The sequence below is a fragment of the Schistocerca serialis genome, chromosome 3 (assembly GCF_023864345.2).
Source record: "Schistocerca serialis cubense isolate TAMUIC-IGC-003099 chromosome 3, iqSchSeri2.2, whole genome shotgun sequence".
Taxonomy (NCBI): domain Eukaryota; kingdom Metazoa; phylum Arthropoda; class Insecta; order Orthoptera; family Acrididae; genus Schistocerca; species Schistocerca serialis.
This window is the reverse complement of record NC_064640.1, coordinates 522,512,101-522,535,168: the sequence shown is the minus strand read 5'-3', so window position 1 is coordinate 522,535,168 and position 23,068 is coordinate 522,512,101. Positions and strand designations below refer to the sequence as shown.

Below are 23,068 nucleotides of genomic sequence, written 5' to 3'. Positions count from 1 at the left end.
CAAACCGAAACTGAAGAGTTTCCTCATGGGTCACTCCTTCTGTTCCGTTGAGGAGTTTCTTGAAAAATTAAGCTCATTCTTATGTTATGCTATTGACTGCATTTACTGAAACTTATGACTTGCCTTTTTTGGGTTCATAAAAATTTTATTTTTATCTGTTATTACATTTATGTTCTAATTTCATGTACTGACACGTTCCATGACCTTGGAGATTTGTTCCTCAATTTGGTCCTACGGAACTTGATGTGTAAATAAATAAAAAAATAAAATTACACGGGATTGATGAACTCCATAGCTCTGAACATGGAAGACCATCCGGTCAAAGTTACTGTGACACAATACTCCTTCCCCATGTGTGTCTTTTCAGGTGTGCGTTCTGCACAGAGCTCATCTTTATTGATGACAATGCGTGATCGCATCAAGCAGCGCAGGTCGGGAAGGAACGAGTGGATATTCGGCGAATGGATTGGCCTGCCTGTTGAATACCAGATGAGAGCGCCAGCCGTCGAGCAGCATCGTTATCGCAACCTGCATTCGAGTCTCGTCAGTTTTTTCTAGTCTAATACTACAAACACATATGATGATTCATCAGTCGCCATTGATGTCCCTGGTATTGGCTGTGCTTCGAAAAACGCAGTAAAACTCTTTTTCAATTTTACAGGAACAAATGAGCTTCTTGTGCTGTTATGTACTGTCGAATGGCAATTACTATCGAACTGAAGCGGTCTGCATCACAGCAGGCAGGAAAGCAGCAAAATCCGGCCTATTACTTGAACAGGTGGTACAGCTACTTTCTACTGACGTTCCAAAAGCAATACACGTACAGTATACGTTATTCTAAGCAGATATGTCTCGGTATGTCTTCACTGTGATATACGAGTATATCGAAAAATAATAATCATTTCATCACTATTCCGTATTATACGAATATTATTTTTATTGAAAATTATTATATTTTATTAATACCGCAAATTATTATTACTGTGACAGTTATGTAATATTTTTGTGTGTGTATTATTCCCGGCCTTTTGGCCCTAAACTGGTCAGGCTTAGTAAACGACAAATAAAAAAATACCTATCTACGAATGTACCACTATGATTATCACTGTTATTAGTATTTGTTTTCGAAGAAATATAATTGGTTGTGGCGATACAAGTATTGGGTGGAAGATTAAAAAAGTGACGGAATATAACACAGTAAGTGCAGCGTTGTAGCCTGTCACCTTAAGGGCACAGAAGACGACGTCGTCGTTTACACTTGTCACAAAATCAGTACAACATCAGTTCGCTAAGCTCAGTAGGGAACGATGAAAGTGATATTATGAGATACCATCCACGAAGAAAAAAGTTGGAATGTATACTGTCTAATCGAAAGTATGTGGACAGCCGTACGTAATGGTGAATAGACCATTAAATGTCACGAGAGGTGCGCCCGCCAGTATAAAAGGGGACGGGGAGCATTGTGTTGTCATTAGAGAAGTAGCAACAGAAAAATGGGTAGGTAAACAGAACTCGGTGACTTCTAACGTGGACTAGTCGTTGCATGTCACTTGGGTAACAAATCCACCAGGGACGTCTCTACCATTTTGAAGCTGCTCAACTCGGCTGTGAAGGGGAAACGCGAAGAAACAACCACAGCTAAACCAGCGCCAGGCAGACCTCATGTACTGACGGATACGGACTGTAGAGCATAGTGGGAAGTGGTTGTAAGAAGTGCATGAAATCAACGGAAGGAATCGCTTGTGAGTTACATAGTGCTAACTGTAGTGTCGGCAGACTTGCCAACACTACGTACACTAAATGAAAGAGGCGGCCAAGATGCACGCGCTAACTCCCGCAGGCGGGCGTGAGGTCTGAAACAGTATACGTAATGAATGCTATAAAGAAAAGTACGTAGCTGCTGGAATACTTTAACCCATCATTTGTATACAGCGTTCTTGATGATACAAGTGAGACTCTCTCTAGATAAATGCAATATAATGCTAATGGCGCCTTGCTAGGTCGTAGCCATGGACTTAGCTGAAGGCTATTCTAACTAGCTGCTCTGCAAATGAGCGAGTCTTCGTCCGTGTAGTCGCTAGCAAAGTCGTCCGTACAACTGGGACGAGTGATAGTCCGTATCTCGAGACCTGCCTTGTGGTGGCGCTCGGTCTGCGATCACTGACAGTGGCGACACGCGGGTCCGACATGTACTAATGGACCGCGGCCGATTTAAAACTACCACCTAGCAAGTGTGGTGTCTGGCGGTGACACCACACTATCAGCATTCCAGCTAGCACAGAAAATGTGCGTAGGGAGTTAAAGGAATGGGGTACAATTGACGGGCATCTCCTCATGAGTCACACATTTCCGTAGTCACTGTTAAGTGACGCTTTAGATGTTATAAAGAACGACTGTGGATGACTGGTTACGAATCACGCTACATACTGTGGCAGTCCGATGGAAAGATTTAGGTTTGGGAAATGGCATTACGTGTAGTGCCGACAGTAAAGCACGGAGGCGGTAGCGTTACGGTGTTTCCTGCGGTTCGATTGTAGTGCTTTTATCGCGCTTAAGAAAACGCAAAACTAGGAAGGATATCAACATATTTTACAGCTCTGTGTACTGCGTTCAGTAGAGCAACGGTTCGGAGACGCTGATTATTTGTATTGACACAGAAATGCACCCTGTCATAAAGCAACATCTGTAAGGCGATGGCTTGTGGGCAATAAAATTCCTGAAACGTTCTGGCCTGCCCAGAGTTGCGACCTGAATCCAGTGGAACTCCTTTGGGACATGTTAGAACGTCGAATTCGCTCCAGGTCCCAGAGCCCAACATCACTACCATCTCCTGTTTTGGCCATTGAGGAAGCACTGGGCTCCCATTTCTCCACACACTTTATTTTCAATATAACGCAGTTTTCCAGTGCTAAAATATGTTATTTACAAGAATTCATCAATTTATGTTCTCATTTGAGCACAGAGTAGACTTATTCTTCATCCAGGTACTGCCCAATCTAAATTACTTTTCACTTTCTGACATGTGGCCTCCTTTGTGGAAGAACACTCATGGAGAAAATATCCGTGTATCATCGAAAATTTACAAGACAATAAAGGACTAAAGGAAGCTGAAACATGAATGAGCGTAGCGAGAATAGGTTAATGTTAACAAACGACGCTCTTCCCCCCACTCCACACACCCCACCATCCTCCCACTATCACCACCACCATCACCACCCACGCCAGCGTCAACGTCAAAAGATTGTACGCGAGAAATCTTGTCGTTGACGTCCCATTCCGTCCCGTTGGCGGCCTGTGTGAATGCCATCATTTAAAATGTTTGAGGAATGTTTAGACGTTCCGTTACACCCCGCCCCATTTCTATTGTGTGTAAATCCACCTTTAGCGGATTGCCCTAAATCCGCTGCACGAAAACTGGCACTCTCATATGCTATTCAGTAGGCTCGTGAGAATTTGAATCTGGATTTCTCGAAGTCTCTTGAGAACAGCATCGTACAGGAGCAGCATTTGCTGGGTCTAAGTACGTAATGCAATGGTGCCACAGATGAGCGTGGTCTTTGAGGCACCGTGAGTGCGCTTCCTTCGTGAGCAGGAGGCGGCCCGTTTAGTCACGGCGTCTCCGGGGAGGCGGGGCCGCCCCTCATTCGCTGAGCAAACACGCGGGGGCGGCCATCCATCCCGATTTGCGGCGCACTCGCAGCATTTGCTACGCTGCGCCTGTGTGCCTGCTACACACACTCATTTACTGTCGGACACAATACTGCTCTGTCCACCTCATATACGTCTATGTGGCCTCCCAGCTCTCTGTATTGAATGCACTGACCCACCTACTCGGTTAACAGTAAGCTTTGTGAGACCAGACAGATCGACGAAGGCCATGTACTGACTATAGCTTGTACACTGATCAGCCAGAACATTATGACCACAGACTCGTCCAGTGTGTAGCAGCGTCACGTGGCGAGGAATGACTACTAGTCAGACAAACACACGGTGCACGTTGTCCGTATGGTAGAATGGGGAGGGCGCGCGATCTATATGACCGAGGGCGGTTTGTGACGGCCTAGATGCTCAGAACGAGAATTTCGGAAACAGCACGACGTGTCGGGTGCTCGAGGAGTGCTGTGGTGAGTGTCTTCAACATGTGGCGAAACCGAGGTGAATCCATGTACAGACCTCGTGAGGATGGGTGGCTACTCCTCATTGCAGATGTCGGACGTCGCAGGCTGGGCAGACTAGTAAAACAGGATATGCGGCAAATTGTGGCGGAACTAACATCAGACTCCAATGCTAAGCAGAGTATAAGTGTGTCTGAACACACAGTGCAACGAACACTCCTAACGATGGGCCTCCGCAGCCGACGGCCCGTGCATATGCGAATGTTAACAACATGACACCAGCAACTGCGACTGAAATTGGGACGTGTCCATCGTCATTGGACGTTGGCGCAGTCGCAGAGCGTTGCATGGTCTGATGAATCCCGATACCTTCTTCGTCGTGCCGATGGGAGGGCACGAATCCGTCGTCTTCCAGAGGAACATCTCCTTGACCTCTGTACTGAGGGACGGAGACTAGCTGGCGCCGGCTCCATTATGCTCTGGAGAACATCCACGTAGGCATCCATGGGTCCAGTGGAGCTCGTGCAAGGCATCGTGATGGTCAAGGAGCATCGCACATTGGTTGCAGACCATGTACACCCCTTCATGACGGTCAATGGCAGTGGCATTTTTCAACAAGATAATGCGTCATGCCACAAGGCCAGGAGCGTGATGGAGTGGTTTAAGGAACACAGTGGCGAGTTCCAGTTGATGTCCAGGCTCACCAACTCGCCAGATCTGAACCCAATCCAATATATCTGGGATGTGATTGAACATGGCGTCAGAGCTCCCTCCTGGGAAGTAGATGACCTGTGTGTGCAGATGTGGTGCCAACTCCCTGCGGCTACCACCCAACGCCTCATTACTTGCATGCCACGACGCGTCGCCGCTGTTATTCGTATCAAAGATGGTCGTACTGGCTATAAGGTAGGTGGTCATGGTCTGGATGATCAGTGTAATTTTAAATGTAGTTTCTTATCTTTTATCTGAACCGATAAAAATGTCTTGCTACACCTTTACTTGCACAGTCTTTTTTATTTTTAATAGAAAGCCAGTTTCTCAGTACTGTTTCATCACAGGAAATCGCTGTATTTATTGTTGTGGTCTTCTGTCCGAAGACTGGTTTAATGTGTGATGTAGGTAGACTACAGCGAATCCAAACAGTATTCCTCTAGCTGTATATATTTTAAAAAAATAAGTGTGTGGCAAGTGCAAAGAAGCGAATTCAAAATCTGAGGAGCCAATCCTATGGAAAGTACCTGAGTAAGCCATTTACACTGAGAAACAAGGAACAAAAACATTTACTAGGATAACAAGGTAAACAAAATAGGAAATTTCATAAAAAAAAACCTACTTCATAATGTATTCGTCCACCATCGGGCCATGCCTAAAATTCGTACCCAGGGATAAAACTTTAATACTGATTCACGGCATGCTCTAGAGTCAACCACTCGCAACCATGTTATGCAACCTGGTATTATTTTGAGCAGTGATGGGACAGTGCAATTTGAAACATAGGCAGTAATGGTAGTGACATGTCCCTAACTGAAAACAAAGTTATTCTACGATTGCATAATCAGTGCAACTCCTCTTACGAAGCTGCTAAATTGTCGATAGACCTAGATCGACGGTTTAGTCGATAACAGATCACTTTTTCGTAACGAAAACACTAGCTAGCCACAGACCGGACGCCCTCGCTAATTGACCGATGCAGACATGAGGCTTACTGTGAGAGAAATCGAGAAAAATCCTATAATCAATGCTGCTAAGTTGACTGGGGAGTTAGAGTCGAGGAGCAAGAAGGTATGAGACCACACAGTCAGAAATACCTGCAAGAATTGCGTATATAATGACCGGGAGGCTTGCAAGAAATTTTGAGCCAGCAAACAGAATCGGAAGAAACGTCTTTCTTTTTTCCAGGAACATAGATTCGTGAAGAAAGACTTCTGTAATAGAGTTATATTTTCTGATGAAAGTAAATATAGCATATTCGGGATCGGATGGCAGGCGAATGGAGTGGCGTAAAAAGAAGATACGGACACAGAGATGCTGCCGCAGAACTTTGTTCCTTGTTTATGAATAAAAATGATTTATTGTGATACTTTCTAAAGGGATGGATCTTCAGATTTCGTATTCACTTTTTTTTCACGTGCCACAGATTTTCTTTTGCAAAAATATACACCTAGACGAATACTTTTCGGACTCACTCTGTCCTGATCAAACGCCAACTGTAGTGAAGCCTTGGTCTCCGTCTACAGTTTTTACTTCCACACTTCCGTCCATTGCCAAATTAACAATTCAATGATGCCTCAGGGCATGTACTATACACCAATCCCTAGTTTTAGTTACGTTATGCCATAAATAAGTTTTATCCACAATTCTTTTCAGTACCTCCTCGTTGATTATCCGATCTTTCCATCTAATCTTCAGCACTCTTTTACAGTACCACACTTCGAAAGATTCTTCCGTCTTCTTGTCTTAGTTTCTTATCGTCCATGTTTCATTTCTGTGCAAAACTGCGCTCCACACAAGTGCCTCCAGAAAACATTTTCTTACTCTTAAATTTATATTCGATGTTAACATTATTCTTTTTCAGAAACACTGTTTCTGCTATTGACGTTCTGCGTGTTCTCTTTACTTGGCCATCCTTAAGTTATTTTGCTGCTAGAATAGCAGACTCATCTATTACCTATAGCGTCTCATTTCGTAATATAGTTCTCTTAGAACATCCTGATTAATTCGACTGCGTTCCATTACCTTGTTTTACTTTTGTTGACGTTCATCGTCTAACATATTTTCAAGAAACTATCCATCCCGTTCAGCTGATACCCGCAGTCCTTTGTCGTCTCTGACGGAATTAAAATATGTTCGGTAAACCTCAAACTTTTTATTTTTTATTCCTGAACGTCAATTCCCTTTTCAAATGTCTACACGGTTCCGCTTAGGGTCTACTGTTTCCTCAAAGTCTAGATAACATGGGAGACACCTCTGTGTAATGCGGAACTGAACGTTAGATGCCAAGGGAAGTGGACTCGCCCTGCCGGTATAAAAGGAGACGTGGAATATTGTGTTGTCAATAGAGAAGCAGTAACAACAGCACGGGGCGGTCAGGAGAGGTTAGTGATTTCGAACGTTGACTAGTCATTGGATATCATCTAATTAACGAATCCATCAGGGATATGTTAACCCTATCGAAACCTGCCCAAGCTGAGTGTTGACGATGTGACTGTGAAGTGGCAAAGTGAAGGAAAAACCGCAGCTAAACCAAGACCAGGCAGATCTCATGTAATGACGGACAGTTTCCATTGAACAATGCGGAGGACCGTAGCAAAAAATCACACGAAATGAGACGAAGGAATCACTCGTGAGATGCAAAGAGTTATCAGCAGTCCACCTAGCACAAGGATTGTGCACAAGGAGGTAAAAAGAATGGGGAAGAATGGTCGGACATTTCCTCACAAGTCAGACTTTACTGCAGACTGTGCTAAGTGACGCTTGAGCTGGTGAAAAGAGCCATCACACTTCACAGTGGATGACTAGAAACCAGTGATTTGGAGTAATGACTCACGCTATACCCTGTGGCAATCCTATGAAAGGGCATGCGTATGACGAATGCTGGTGAACGTTACTTGCCATTATATGTAGTGCCAATAGTGACGTATGAACGAGGTTGTGTTGTGGTATGCGATGTTTCTCATGGTTATGACTTAGTCCCCTTATTACGCCTAAGAAAACTCTAAATACTGAAGGATATGAACACATTTTACAACAATGTGTACTGTGTACAGTAGAGACAGTATTCACTGTGTCGTTTTCTGTACAAAGTGTAGATAACCTTTCAATTCCTGTATTGTATCTCCACTAACATCAAACGTTCAAACAGTGGCTATTTGCGTAATTGAGTTTTTCACTGCATTACACTGGAGCGCGATAAGTCTCCAATCGTGAGCAGGGCAATGCGGCGTAAGCAGTCTATTAATTTTTTCGATATGATGTGATGTGTGAAATCCTATGGGACTTAAATGCTAATGTCATCAGTCCCTAAGCTTACACACTACTTAATCTAAATAATCCTAAGGACAAACACACACACCCGTGCCCGAGTGAGGACTCGAACCTCCGCCGGGACCAGCCGCACAGTCCATTGTCAATATGTCTCAAAAAGAGGTTTTATGAGTAGACCATGCATGCATTATCATTTTATGGCAAGAAGCGTCGTAAGCATAGCAAGTCGGCCACAGAACTGGCATATAACACAACGACGTAATTCTAAGGCTCAATCACTGTCGTAAGAATCAGAAGGCTGAATACCTGCCTCTTGATGGTCCCCGCAGTCGAAACCTCCAGCTGACGACTCTTACCTTCCAATTATGGCTCGTGGGTAACTCGGTACCTCGCGGAGAGTGTAACAGAACAGTGCGCTCTATTTTTGGAGATATCTTGGAGCCTGTGTCGACCCAGACAGTAAGTAATCGACTCTGCGTGATGAACAGTACAAACACCGCAGCAGTTTGGTACGCGTATGGGAGCAAGGGAACACCTGGAGTGGAACATGAATTAGTGGCGTCGGATTTACTTCACCGAAGAGGCGGCCAGGTAACAATGTACGATCGGTGACAGAATTCGCGAGGCTCCTCACCTTATCATTATGCTGAATTGCATACCTCTACTGTCTTCCACAGCATAACATGCAAAGGGACGAAATACTGCCAACACATTGTCTACAGGCGTGAAATCGAAAAACTCTGCGAGCATTGTCAGACTGTCTTAGATAATGTGGGAGACTATATTGCTGCTGATTAATTTATTTCTTACCTTTATTTGTTGTGTTTAATGAAAGAACAAAAAAAGCTATTTAATATACAGTACATTAATACAAATGAATTAAAAATTATGATAATGTTACCGAAAAAATCTTTTTAATAAAACAAAGTATCCCAAATTCTCAAAAACTAGAAGGATAATAGGTAATTTTGGCTTCGAAACGGTCTGGGTCTACATTTAGTCCACAGTCATACTGAAGTAGCTTTACAGGAAGGACTACCACGAAAGCATGCAAATGTAGCAGTAGGGGTAGATACATAACAAAATCCAGTCAATAAATAATTCAGTGTCACAATTAAATCAATATAATTGACAGAATCAGAAAAAGCAGGTATTAAAAAGTGAGCATTTCTGGTAGTTCTTCACATTTAGATCTGTGGGGTACAGAATCAAGGTAGTGGCAAAACTTCTGAGGGATAAATTGCTTTAGGATTTCTTTATTGATTGTCAATCTGCCTGCTAATTGCTCTTTCACAGAACAGGTAAAAATCTTGTCTCCAGCGAGATTAGCACCGAAAACTAATACAGTCTTCTCCTTGAAGGGCAAAGACTTTACTGTTAACCTAGCATACAAATACAACAGACACCGCTACCTTGCTAACCAGTGACGGCTAAGAAGGAGATTTCTCAACGTATATGGCGAAATAAGGTGAAGTTTCTGTTGAAATGAGCTTCCTGGTTTCAAAAACATAAACTTGCTATCCATGTGTCATCCCTTAAGTGGGTATCACTCAGAATATTTAATCTAAATGACAAGAAAAAATCCAGTGAACTTGCCAGAATAATTCTAAACCAATACAGGAATTAAATCAACGATCACTTAGTTGCCAAACATATTCTGCAGTGTTGTCGATTCTGCTGTAGATTAGTAACAGACAGAATGCGTTTGCTCAGTCGGTATGTTTCTTGGCCCACTATCGCTTGGGAAGTTCATTAATCAAAGACACGGTGGCCCCAGCTGCCACTGCATTGAATATTGACTGGTAGCACAGGTGCCTAGTATAATCCAATAAGCTTTCTACACATTTCTGTAACTATGATTTGAGTCTAAAGCATACTTATGAATAATTTCCAAGTGAACTGACTGGAGTTCGAACATCATAAATAAAGAGTAGGGGAAGCTATTTAACCAGCTCTGATTCTCATTAGCTATCACAGCCGTTTCAGTTTTTCTGCCCAAAGCAAACTGTAAAAAAAAAAGGGAGAGAGAGAGAGAGAGAGAGAGAGAGAGAGAGAGAGAGAGAGAGAGAGAAACCTACCCTCAGTCAATGAAAGTGATCTGCTTTTTTTGCATCAACAGGCACTATTAACATTATGAGAAAATAATATTTATTTTAATGTTAGAAACGTGAAAACAGTTTCTCTTATGGATGATTTCATTGGCAGCACCTCTAACACATGATAGCACAAATGAAAAGACAACATAACAGTGATTATAAAACACGAATATCCATAAAGTAACTTCATAAGATGTGAACGACATATAGTTGCATATCAGAAAAAGAAATCGTGCAGGGAAACCTTTTGCAGTGACTGAAAAATAGGACTCAAGAGCCGCAAAGGGAATTAAACAAGTGAAAATTTGCAGTGCAAATTCGATTGTAGCTTCTGCTAACAAGAAAGGACAAGCAGTTGTATTGAGAATGTGAAACAAGGAACAAAACCGCTGACAATAATGTGTCAAATATGTCACTCTTGATAAAAAGAAAGGACAAGCAGTTGTAATGATAAGGTGAAACAAGGAACACAACCTATGACAGTAACGTGTCAAATATGTCATTCTTAAGCAAACCTGTCATTCATTTTATAAAAACCGAAGGTATGAAAAGTATCATTACTAGTGATGATTACAATATAACTGGTGGTATGCTTTGACAATAATGTCAATGTGCAGAAGTATAGACGGAGCTGCTTTCCTTGCGCCCAGAGGGCACCACTACCAAGAACACGAATTCTCTTGCAAACAAAGCAAGTAAAGGAAAATCATTCTAAAGCTATTCAGAAACAAATTAAATAAACTGTCTGTGCTACCACATTATAAATCGGAAGATCTAGTTTCACCTCATAACAGCGTGATTAAGAAAGGAAGGACTAAGAAATTCAAACCTCAATATGAATGCCCTTATTCCATAATACGAGTGAGTGCTCCTGTTAATGCAGAAGTTCGGCTGTCTGGCTGTACTGCGGTATCAGGGTCAGGCTCTGCCAACTCCTGTGGTGCTACCTAGCCCACCTCAGAATAGTTCACTGCAAGACAAAGTTACTGGTGTGAAAAAAGTCAAGAAGAAAAAAGACAAGTCGCTGCCAGCACATCCTCGATATGCCTTAAGAAGCAAGCATTTCTATGCATGGAGATGAAGGGACTAAGATATTGTGTGACAAATGAATTTTAGGCGTTATTTTGTTCTGGGCATACAGTGATGCTGTTTACCTCATTAGAGAAGTAACAATGTTGTGAAGTGATCCCATTTTAGGATGTGGTATATTTCATTGATGCTATTATGAACAGTAATTTGGCGATTCAGTTAGTCATTTTGAGTTTGACATTCCAATATAATGGAATTTTGTTGGGTTGTTAGAACCAGTTTTCAGTTAAGATCAGTTTGCGTTCTCCTTCTATGTGATGATTGTGATTCTGCTGTGTAGGAGGCTGCATGAACTGTTTTCTAAAATATAAGGGTGCAGTGTTATATTACAAGTTATAGCGTGTTAAGACCAAAGTAATGAGAGCTGAGACAAAGTGATGATTTAAATATTTAAAGTGCTCATGGAAGTAATTACTTATACAGTGGGTAAGAGTTTCATAAGAATCTGTTTCATTTGCCTTTTAGCAATAATATACCGGCTGAAGAGAACGTAATGGTTCTACAATTCAATGAAAACACGAGTTTAATGTGTTACACAGTAAAGTTTGGGAATTCTATTTAAAAAAAGCGCTGTAGTGATACATAAAATATCAATTATTTCTTCATTACGTTCAGTGAAGATTTTTACACCATGTGAGATGGACTGTTTACTAATATGTTTACACTGTTACAAAAGAGGTTTAACAATACTTGGTTGTTATGAGACAAGGATTAAATCTGTCTGGTGGAGAAATTATTGCTATGCCAGTTCATAACCAATGTTAAAATTAGATAGACAGTTGGAAAAGTTTAAGTAGGGAAGTGTCTTTCAAATACCTGCCACTACTGGATTAAATCAGACTAAGAGCAGCCGACCAGTTGCAAAGGATAAAGTAATCTTTACCTAGGTTTCAATAGATATAAATCTATCTTCTTCAGAAGACGGCCTGGGGACAATGAACATCGTAATATATATTAAGGTATGAAACATGAGTCAAGAATGAAGTTTAACATATATTAGGAAAATATTGTATTACAAGATGTGAGAAAGATTCTTGGTACTTACAGTATTATAACAATATGAAGTGATATGTCCTTATCGTTTAGGCAAACATCTGCATAGTTACATTAATCATATAAAATATAGCCCTGAACACAGGGTTTGTCTGACAAACACTGTTTTCAGGGCTATATTATGTCAGACAAACCCTGTTTTCAGGGCTATATTTTATATGATTAATGTAACTATGCAGATGTTTGCCTAAACGATAAGGACATATCACTTCATATTGTTATAATACTGTAAGTACCAAGAATCTTTCTCACATCTTGTAATACAATATTTTCCTAATATATGTTAAACTTCATTCTTGACTCATGTTTCATACCTTAATATATATTACGATGTTCATTGTCCCCAGGCCGTCTTCTGAAGAAGATAGATTTATATCTATTGAAACCTAGGTAAAGATTACTTTATCCTTTGCAACTGGTCGGCTGCTCTTAGTCTGATTTACGTGGAACCGTTGCTGTAGCGCAGCTATGTTTAAAGTACTACTGGATTAGTTTCCTTACATAGATACATATTTTCTTTGGCTGAATTTCTCACGGACAAATACATATACATAAGAGCTGTTTTTAGTTGTATTTTAACTGACTGACAAGTAATTTCATGGCAGATTTACCGAAAAAGTTGACTGCTTTCTCTTTCGTCTGCAAGGTGCAACTAAAGTGCTTATTTAAATGTATAACTGGGATTGGGTTGTTTGGGGGAAGAGACCAAACAGCGAGGTCATCGGTCTCATCGGATCAGGGAAGGATGGGGAAGGAAGTTGGGCGTGCCCTTTCAAAGGAACCATCCCAGCATTTGCCTGGAGCGATTTAGGGAAATCACGGAAAACCTGGATCAGGATGGCCGGACGCAGGATTGAACCGTCGTCCTCCCGAATGCGAGTCCAGTGTAAATGTATAACTGCCTTAGGTACAAAAGGTTAACATTTCATCCACTGTAACCACTGCTAGAGAACGACCAAGTGCCACACATGGTCGACTCGGCAGCCGTACCGGCGGGTCGTGTCCACTGGCCACTTCAGCCAAACAAAAGGCACTTGTCAAAGATAGTACGAGCTGTCGCTTTGCTCCAGTCACTGCCAGATGCACATGTCACTGTAGACCACCAAGAAATTTTAGTGGATTGCTGTTAATACAACTACTGTTTCTTTTATCAGTATTAATCCATTACCGAGGTAGCACGAGATGAGACTCACTAGAACCATGGGCTATGATGTAATAATAATTGCCAAGGGAAGAATGCTTGGGTACACGACAGATCCCTTTCATTATCGATACTGTATTCAATATTAATAATTCTCCATTGTCTGAATCCCTCTGCTCGCTTTTCGTCGTATTGTTCAGTGTTGACTGTGGCCAGAAACTATATTGTTGAATTTAAAACCTCAATACACAAATTGAATTTAATCGGTGATTACGAAGAGTATGCGCAGTGCATTCCTCTTATTCTATTGGCAAAAATTACTGTCAATTTCTGATTGGACTATGAGAGGTCGACGATTTCCGCTGGGTTCAGCGTGTTTTTCTGCCATTTATTACAGGACTAAATAGCAGAGATTCATACACTGAGGCAACAAAAGTCATTAGACACCTCCTAATATCGTCCAGGACCTCCTTCTGCCCGGCATAGTTCAGCAACTCGACGTGGCATGGACTCAGCAAGTCGTTGGAAGTCCCCCCGCCCAACTGAGCCTTACTGCCTCCATAGCCGACCATAGTTACGGAAGTGTTGCCGATGGCCGGTGCAGGATTTTGTGCACGAACTGACCTCTCGACAATGTCCCACAAATGTTCGATGTGATTCATGTCGATTGATAAAAGAAGCCAATTCATTCGCTCGGATTATCCAGAATGTTTTTCAAACCAACTGCGGACAATTGTGGCCCGTGACGTGGCCCACTGTCATCCATAAAAATTCCGTAGTTGTTTGGGATCACGAAGTGAACGAATAGCTCTAAATGATCTCCAAGTAGCCGAACGACGCGGCTCAAGCAGAATTTCGCTATTCGTCAACGCCTCATCATCAAATGGTTCAAATGGCTCTGAGCACTATGGGACTTAACGTCTGTGGTCATCAGTCCCCTAGAACTTAGAACTATTAAACCTAACTAACCTAAGGACATCACACACATCCATGCCCGAGGCAGGATGCGAACCTGCGACCGTAGCAGTCGCGCGGTTCCGGACTGCGCGCCTAGGCCACATCATCGCCAATGATGGCAGGCATATCGAACATGTCATAACCGAAATTCGAATATCTGCAATGACGTTTACATGTGGAATAAAGTGTGCGCACGCCGTAATACAGAGCAAGTCGCATGTGTTCAGATCCGGAGAATATGGCTGTCAAACGAGACCCATGCCAGTGGTTTCTGGCTACCCCACAACCAGAATGCGGCCCTCCAGGACATCAAACACTTACCTGTTTCGATGGGATCGTGCTCCGTGTTCCATGAACCACGTCTTGTCGAAATCAGAGTTACTTTGGATAATGGGGGTGAAATCATTTTCCAAAACCTTCACGTACCGTTTGGTAGTCACCGTGCCATCAAGGAATATAGCACCGATTATTCCGTGACTGGACACGGCACACCACACAATCACCCGTTGAGGGTGTAGAGACTTCTTGATCGCGAAATGCAGATCCACAGTCACCGAAAAGCGCCAATTTTGCTTATTGACGAACCTATCCAAATTAAAGTGGGCTTCGTCGCTAAATCGAACTGTAACCTCAACCTCACTTGTCGACGTTAATGACAATGAAAAATAAAACCGCCTGCACCTGCGCCGGTCCACTGTTCGACCGATTGTTCCGTATCCAAGTCTACCAAATTTTGGTAATTGTTGCCTTCACTCATTTTAATAATTTTCAATATAAATGACAAATCTCAAATCTAATTAGGATTCCTCCGACTACTTAATCTCGATGACATAACGACCGGTTCGTAACCAATACTTTGTTACGAGATTTGCACCATACAAAATTCGTGTCCAGAACAACCTCAAATCTGAAGATTGTCCCGTCACCAGGTCGCCACGTGTAACCTCCCCCTCACTTATCGACCTTAATGACAGTGAAAAATTAAGCCACGTGTACCTAATGGGAATTTGGGAAAAGCAATCGTCACCGAAGTTAATCTGTCGGTAAAGAGGGAGGAAAGGGTTACATCTAAATGAAAGGAAAAATGCAAATGAAATTGGTGGAAATTAATTTTGAGAAAAGGGTAAAATTAATAAAGAAAGTAAATGTGCGGTCGTCACGTTAACAATTAATTGGCGTTAATTAGATATTTGAGATTTGGGGAAAATTACGGTCGCCTGTCCTATGGACGACTATTATAATAACTGAAAAAGAAAGGTTATTTATTGCACATATAATTAGCACTAAAAGCGTTGCAACTGAAGGTTGACACATGTTGTGTGAAAACTGAAAGTTTGTCAGAAGTAATAAATTTCGATACACTCTGAATTAATTTAGCAAAAGAATTAATTAAAACCGGAAAATTGAAAGTTAATTTAGTGACTGACATTAATAGTGAGATTTGTTTCTGAAGCACTACGAAATTCAGTAAAATAAGGTTAGTCTTGGGCTATCTCAACAATCATTTCAAATGCTACTTGAATCTACGCAATTTAGAAATAAGAGATTTAACTTTGAACTTGAATTAAATGATTCTGGACAATTAACAATAGTAACATTTAGTACGTACCAAGCTAAGCTGCAGTCACAGGTAAGCTAAAATATGCTAACAAAACTCGCACTCTTCATTTGTGCTTCTGTAATCTAAATATTGTAGCCAGCTATGAATACCTTAACTGAACTTTGAAATTAAAGCAGTGAAATGGAATGATATTACTTTAATGCTGGCGTCTGAATTTCAACGACACTCGGGTTCATTTCGGAAAAGGAAGGGACCCTGCTTGGTAATGCAATTGGGACAATGAGCAACAAAGGTTCATGCTAAGTTGCTGTAATTTTGATGCAACAGTTTGAAAAGCTGAGGTCTGCTATACAGTTCTAAAACTTTACGTGCTTCCAGTCTTCCTTGTTGATTGACTGAAGGTTTGAAGTCGTCGGTCGAGCAGGTGACGACAGTCACTCATTGTCGGCCGTCGCTGTTTCAGATGCTGGATGTTGGCGCGCCTTCTTCTCGACACGGTCACCAGGCGAAACGGGCTCTCGATGTGCGCCAGCTAATGCTTCCCCTTCCGCGACACCGTGTCAGAAACTATCATAGCAATTCGAGTGCAATTACATGCTGCCAAACCCCGAAAGCAAGGCAACTCGCGGGAGCGTCACAGAACACACCTGCTCCACTGCACTACTCCAGCCAGACTGCCTCTGCTCTGCCCGCGCTGCACGCGGCAGAGTTCACACTACCAAAGATCCTAAACACTTTGGTTCTCCACGCGACCTATCGATGTAGTCGTTCGATAGCATAGTTTTCCCTAGGCAAGACCCAGCGTAAAAATACAAATAATATTTTCAAAACAAACTTATTATACATCGACATATATATATATATATATATATATATATATATATATATATATATATATATATATACACAAACAGTAAAACAATTACAATATTTAAAGACACAGAAATGTCATACCTTGAGGTAACAAAACAAGGAAAAAAATTATAGTACAATAGATGGAAATAGGAGGATATGCATTTCCGGCGTTACACGTGCCCCACATTGTCTGAGGATGTTCGTGTAACCTAAACAGACTCAGAAAATGTCCCAAAAAGGAAAAAAAACAGCGGAAATGCATATGCTCAAAATATCAAGAAAATTTAGCACTGGGCTAATTAACCATAAACCAATTTTTAGACCATAATAATTGAGTGGAGGCACTCCTAATCTTATTCCACTCTGTCATCTTACACAAAAGAAAACTTGTTGACAATACATTAAAATTCATAGAAAACATAGAAAATGGTTTAGCTATTCCAAAATCATCAAAATTCCTAACAATATCAAGAAATGGAAATCTATTTACAAAATTAACCAGAGTACATGGTCATAAAACCAGGTGAATCAAAATACGCAAATTAATAATAATTATTATTATTATTAGTCGTAAAGCTCCCAACATGGAAGACGCTAAGTAAAGATGGTTCACTTCTGGGGCTTCTTATTCTTCTTGTTTGCCCACCAGGTCTTCATTCTTTGCGAGAATTCAGCTTTTCTTTCTTCGCTCCATTTTGTTCCAGTTCTCGGCGCTTTTGTCTCTGGTTTGACCTCCCATTTGTCAACTTTAAGTTTGAAATTGTTTCTTTTGTTCATGTCTTCAGTAGTAATGTTGGCTAATTCCAGATCTTTCTTTACATTTTTGATCCATTCTCCTCCATTAACAAGGGATGCTACGTATCTTACTATTTTTTTTTGTAAGTCTGTGATCGGGAAGTCTCATTATGTGGCCATAGAATTTTAGACGCCTCTTCCTCATGTCTATCTCTATGTTAGAATATTCTTCAATTTTAGAATTTTTCTGTAATCTACACCCCTCTTTGGTCCATCTTGGTCCCAGAATTTTCCTAATGATTTTCCTTTCCTCTTTCTTCAGGTTTTCCATATCTGTTTTCCTTTTAAGTGTCAAGGTTTCGCTGGCATATAGCATTATTGGTTTAATTACCGACTTATAATGTTTAATTTTTGTATTTATAGATAGACATTTTTTATTGTAAATGTTTTGGACCAGCCCTAGACCCCTATGAGCTTTTATTATTCTTTCTTGTTGTGAGTATTTTTCAGAAATTATCTCTCCTAAATATTTAAAGTATGGTACCCTCTTAATTTCTCCATATTTGGTTTGTAACTTAGAAATTTCTAGATTTGTTGTTGTAAACACCGTTTTCTCAAAAGATATTTGTAGGCCAACTTTTCCTGCACACTCTTTTAAGGTTTTTATCTGTTTGACTGCCATTTCACTAGAATCTGCCATTATTGCAAGATCGTCTGCGTAGGCTAAGTAGGGGATTTGTAGGTCATCTTTTTTGGTTCCCAGTGATATTGGTCTCCAGTACTTTTCTTTTTTGAGTTCTATTTCCCATTCTGCCATGACTCTATCCAGAACTAAGTTAAATAACAGAGGTGATAATCAATCACCTTGTCTAACCCCAGTTTTTATCTCAAATGATTTTGAAAGTTTTCCCATGAATTTCACTTTGCATTTTGTATTTGTTAATGTCTGCTCTATGATGTTCCGTGTCTTCTTATCCAGTCCTTGTTCTTCAAGAATTTTAAATAGTGTGGGTCTGTGAATTGAATCATATGCCTTTTTAAAGTCGACAAAGACATATACTGTAGGCTTCCTTCGCATTTGTCTCATCCTTGTAATCAATTTCAAGTTTAAATTAATTAATTAATTAATTAATAATTAATAATTAATTATATAGAACACACATTTTTATATAACCTTTTCATAATTAATATTCTCGCCACGAGAGTTCACTTAGCGTTAAACAAGACAATAATATGCAGCAGATCGGCAAAAACATAAATATTGACAGCAGAATTCTTTCACATCAGCTGTCCGGGAAGAAAAACAACTCCGCCTTCCGTATCCGTAAGTACAAAGAATGCCGACAGCGGCACAAGAGTCGACAGCGGCTCCGCCTCGCCAGTATTGTTGCGCCCGCCTGTGCGGCACGCTTGATCTCACTCGCCTGTGTAACGGCATTTCCAGAACGTCCGTTTCACTGAATTCTTTCGGAAAAACTCACTCCCGAGTAATCTCAAGGAGTCCATTAACACTATCACAGTGGATAACTCAACACTGTCCATCATCACACGCATGTACTAGTCTGAAACATGAAACAGCGTCTAAGTACATCGGCAATGACTAGTAAACACATATTTATGAAATCTTACAGCTAGTTACAAAATCATATTTACATTCATTAATCTACTGTGACTCAGCTGAAAACTTAAACTAGCAGCTTGGATTTTTCAATTGATTAATAATCACTCTCTTAAATCATTTGGTCAAAATTAATTACGTATTAATTACAACTTCTTTAATGTCCTCTTGGTCAGGCAAAAGCATGGCAATCTAGCAAACCTTAAATCTTACACTCTATATTTACATACTGTACAAATTACCCATTGTGTGGTATTAATCGATCCTAGGTTGGTACAATTTCAAGTCTACAGTGTTCTGTATACCTAATAGTTTTCCAGAGCTTGGATACTCTAAGCAATAAGCATTTGTGTGAGGTATACCAATGACTTTATATGGTCCATTATAAACAAACTTAAATTTAGAGATTTCATGGTCTATCTCGCACGATTTCTCATGAGCTTTTAAAAGTACTAAGTCTCCGATTGCATACTTAGCAATACGCGCTTTATCGTCATGACGGCGTATGCGAGCATCGGCTTTTAGCTTCATTATTTCTCGCAAACGATCTTTTTTCACACCAATACTAACGTCAATCCCTGGAGGGAATTTGATTATCTCTTCCACAAGTCCCGGTTTGAAAACACAATCATTATTACTTCATACAGACCTCGCCTTTGTCCGTGTGTTACGTTTGACAGACCGTCTACAATACTTTCCAATTCACTTTCTACACTATTGTCAATGCCGAGATTCCTCACATTACAGTAGTTCAGATTCATACCTACGTCAATACCATCCGGCCAGTTAACAATGTGTATAGGCTGGTATTGCCTATGCACACCGTCTCCTGCTTCGTCAAAACTAACTACTATTGTTTTATCTTATGACGTACATGTCAAAGTTTTTCTTTCGCAATTAATCACTGCACGGTACTTTAATAGCCAATCTAACCCGATAATTACTTCCGTAGTTAAATCTGGCACGACGACAAACTCTTGTTCAAATCGTGTCCCACATTTCTCAAAGTTGACAAAAATCTGTTTTGTGACCGGTTTACTGGCCTTCCCAGTAGCACCGATAATTTTCACTCGTGTTACTGGCATAACTACGATGCCAGATCTGTCTTTCAGTAACTCAAATATTTTCCCAGATACAGCACTCAATTCTGCACCGGTGTCAATCAACACGTTTAGTTGTAGGTCGTGCATATTAACAGACACTATTATCTGTCTACACTTGTCCTCGACTGTTTCTTTATTTTACCACAATAAATCCTCGTCTATATCCAGGTCATTCCAGAAAAAACCATCCGGCTTTGATACTAAATCTGGCTTATCTGGCGGCTTTTTCAGCCCCTGTTCACATACAATTTTAATTTCAACACGTTTGTCCTGAGGCTTAGTCTGTAGCTTCGCCTCCAATAGCGAAACCTTTCCCCGTAACTCGTCAACTAGTGAGTGTTGCTTTGCTGTCAATTCACTAATTGTCACCTTCGTTGAATCCTCTTTGGCCATGTTGATCTCATCTGCCAATCTACCTGGAGGAATGTGCCCAGTAGTCTCTGTAATTACTTCCTCTGGATTTGCGCAACCCACACTGCTATCGTCCGACCGTATAACGTCAGCTCTAACTTCATACACGCTGTAATCTGCGTGCTTTTCTACCAATAGTGTCCGGCTATCACTAAAATTCTCGTAATCTTTCTCCTTAATACTTTCGAAATGTTTAAACTGGAGTTTTGCGTCAGATGAGTCGTTCACTTCTACCACTATAACTTTCGGTAAAGTCTGCCGGTCAGGGCGAGAACTTTCCGTTACTACTTCAACATCTAACTCCTGCGGGACGAAACACGACGAATCTTGCTCGTGTTCCCCATTAGCACCAACTATTTCTGGTAAAGTCTGCCAGTTAGGGCCAGAACTTTCTATCACTTCACAAACACTATCTTCCTGCGGGACGAGACGCGGCAAATCCTGCACGCGCTCCCCATAAACACTTCTCCCATACATGCCCCTATAATCTTTTAGTTCGTCGTATAAGCGACCGAACTGACTTAACCAGACCTCATCCCTCTCTGCATCCCCTCGCTCGATGACGACGTGTTATCCGACATCTGATTTTCTCTCAACAATTGATAATCATTCTTAAACTCAATCTCCAGTTCCGCTGTGGGTGTTACAGCTGCCACTTTACAATCGATTTCCGGAACACTACTTAAATTGTTCGCACTGACAGTGAATGTATTTTCTACTGCCGTGTCTACAGCTGATCTACTACTTGTGGGCGCACTCCTTTCTCTTAACACTGGCACACTCTCCCACCGTTGCATATTCCATACGGAATTTTCATAACGACAACACCTGGGTTTTCTCCTGTTATTGGGCCTCCAAAATTTCTCCACGCCCGGTCGGCCCCTCACCGGCGCGGCTAATGGTTTCCCTGTCTCGTCCCAGCAGATACGCTCCCCGGATGCTGCTGAGGCGGCTGATCACACCCTCTGGCGTTATTATTATTCTGCGAAGCCCGTATCACGCTAGTATGATAGTGGTTTCCGTCATTCCTATTATTATTTGCATTGTACCGATTGTCATTATGGCCCGAACCACTATTGTTATTGCTGCCAAGATTGCGGTATGCATTATTCCCATAGTTATCGTTGTTGTGGTAGCTGTGGTACCCGTTGTTGTTACCACGGCCTCTACCACTGTCGCGATTACTGCGCCAATTGTCCTCGTGCTCAACTCTTTCCAGGATATCATTGATTGTCCTGTAATTGCTTCCTACGTAGCGTTTTGTATCATCTGGAAGTTTCTTGGAGAGTTCCCAGACTATTTCGGATTCCGTGCGGCGATCACGCAAATATTCCAACTTGCGGATCCAGCCCTCACAAAACTCCTTCATCGAGCCGCGCGAATTCGCATCGAAAGGCCTCGATACGACAAATTCGCGCCAGACACTTTGCTGTTTTTGCTCTGACCAGTATTCAGCCAGAAACAAATTTTTAAACTCGTCAAAAGTCAGGTTCGTAATGTTGAGGTTTAAGCCCCAACGCTTGGCATCACCAGCCAACACATCAATAACCGCATTAATTTTTCTCTCATTAGACCATGATCTGGGTAAAACTCTTTCACAATTTTTAATGAAATCCGTCGTGTGTATACCGCCTTCTTTCAAGGGGTCGAACTGCTCCTCTTTCGTCAACAATTCCGAACTGTGTGCACAGATTGGCACATAGCTCCGTTTTTCGTCAAGTTTCTTTTCTAATTCCGAAACTCTCGTAATTACTTGGCAAGTGGTTGTCGCAAGCGTTTCCACTTCCCTCTATTTCTCTTCGCAGGTATTAGCCTGCTTCCTCAATTTGGTATCTACTTCGGATACTAAAGCCTTTAAAGTTTCCACCTTCTGTTGATCCTCTTTTTTCACTAACTGAATTTGTTCCGTCACCTTATTCTCGACGATCGGAGCAACTGCTTCTCCTACACTTTTCTCGATTCTGCTAATTTCGGAATTAAAACGAGTATTTATGCTCGCAATTTCCGCCTGAACGCCTATGGTTCAAATGGTTCAAATGGCTCTGAGCACTATGGGACTCAACTGCTGTGGTCATAAGTCCCCTAGAACTTAGAACTATTTAAACCTAACTAACCTAAGGACATCACACACATCCATGCCCGAGGCAGGATTCGAACCTGCGACCGTAGCGGTCGTGCGGATCCAGACTGTAGCGCCTTTAACCGCTCGGCCACTCCGGCCGGCTGAACGCCTATCATTTCCTGTTTAAGATTACCGATTTCGGTATTAATTACAACAATATCTTCTTTGATTTTATCAACTTTTGTGTTAACAACTCCAACATTGTTGTTAACAACATTAGTAGCTTTG

The 23,068-nt window shown here is 41.4% G+C and overlaps 1 protein-coding gene across 1 annotated transcript in view; it reads left to right on the top strand.

The window, feature by feature from the left end:
- Positions 1 to 671, top strand: part of LOC126470976 (doublesex- and mab-3-related transcription factor A2-like) — a 113,408-nt gene extending 112,737 nt beyond the window's left edge. Inside the window, exon 5 of the mRNA XM_050099022.1 lies at positions 662 to 671. Within this exon, the coding sequence (XP_049954979.1) occupies positions 662 to 671 (10 nt within the window). The remainder of the gene's footprint in view (positions 1 to 661) is intronic.
- Positions 672 to 23,068: the final 22,397 nt, after the last annotated feature.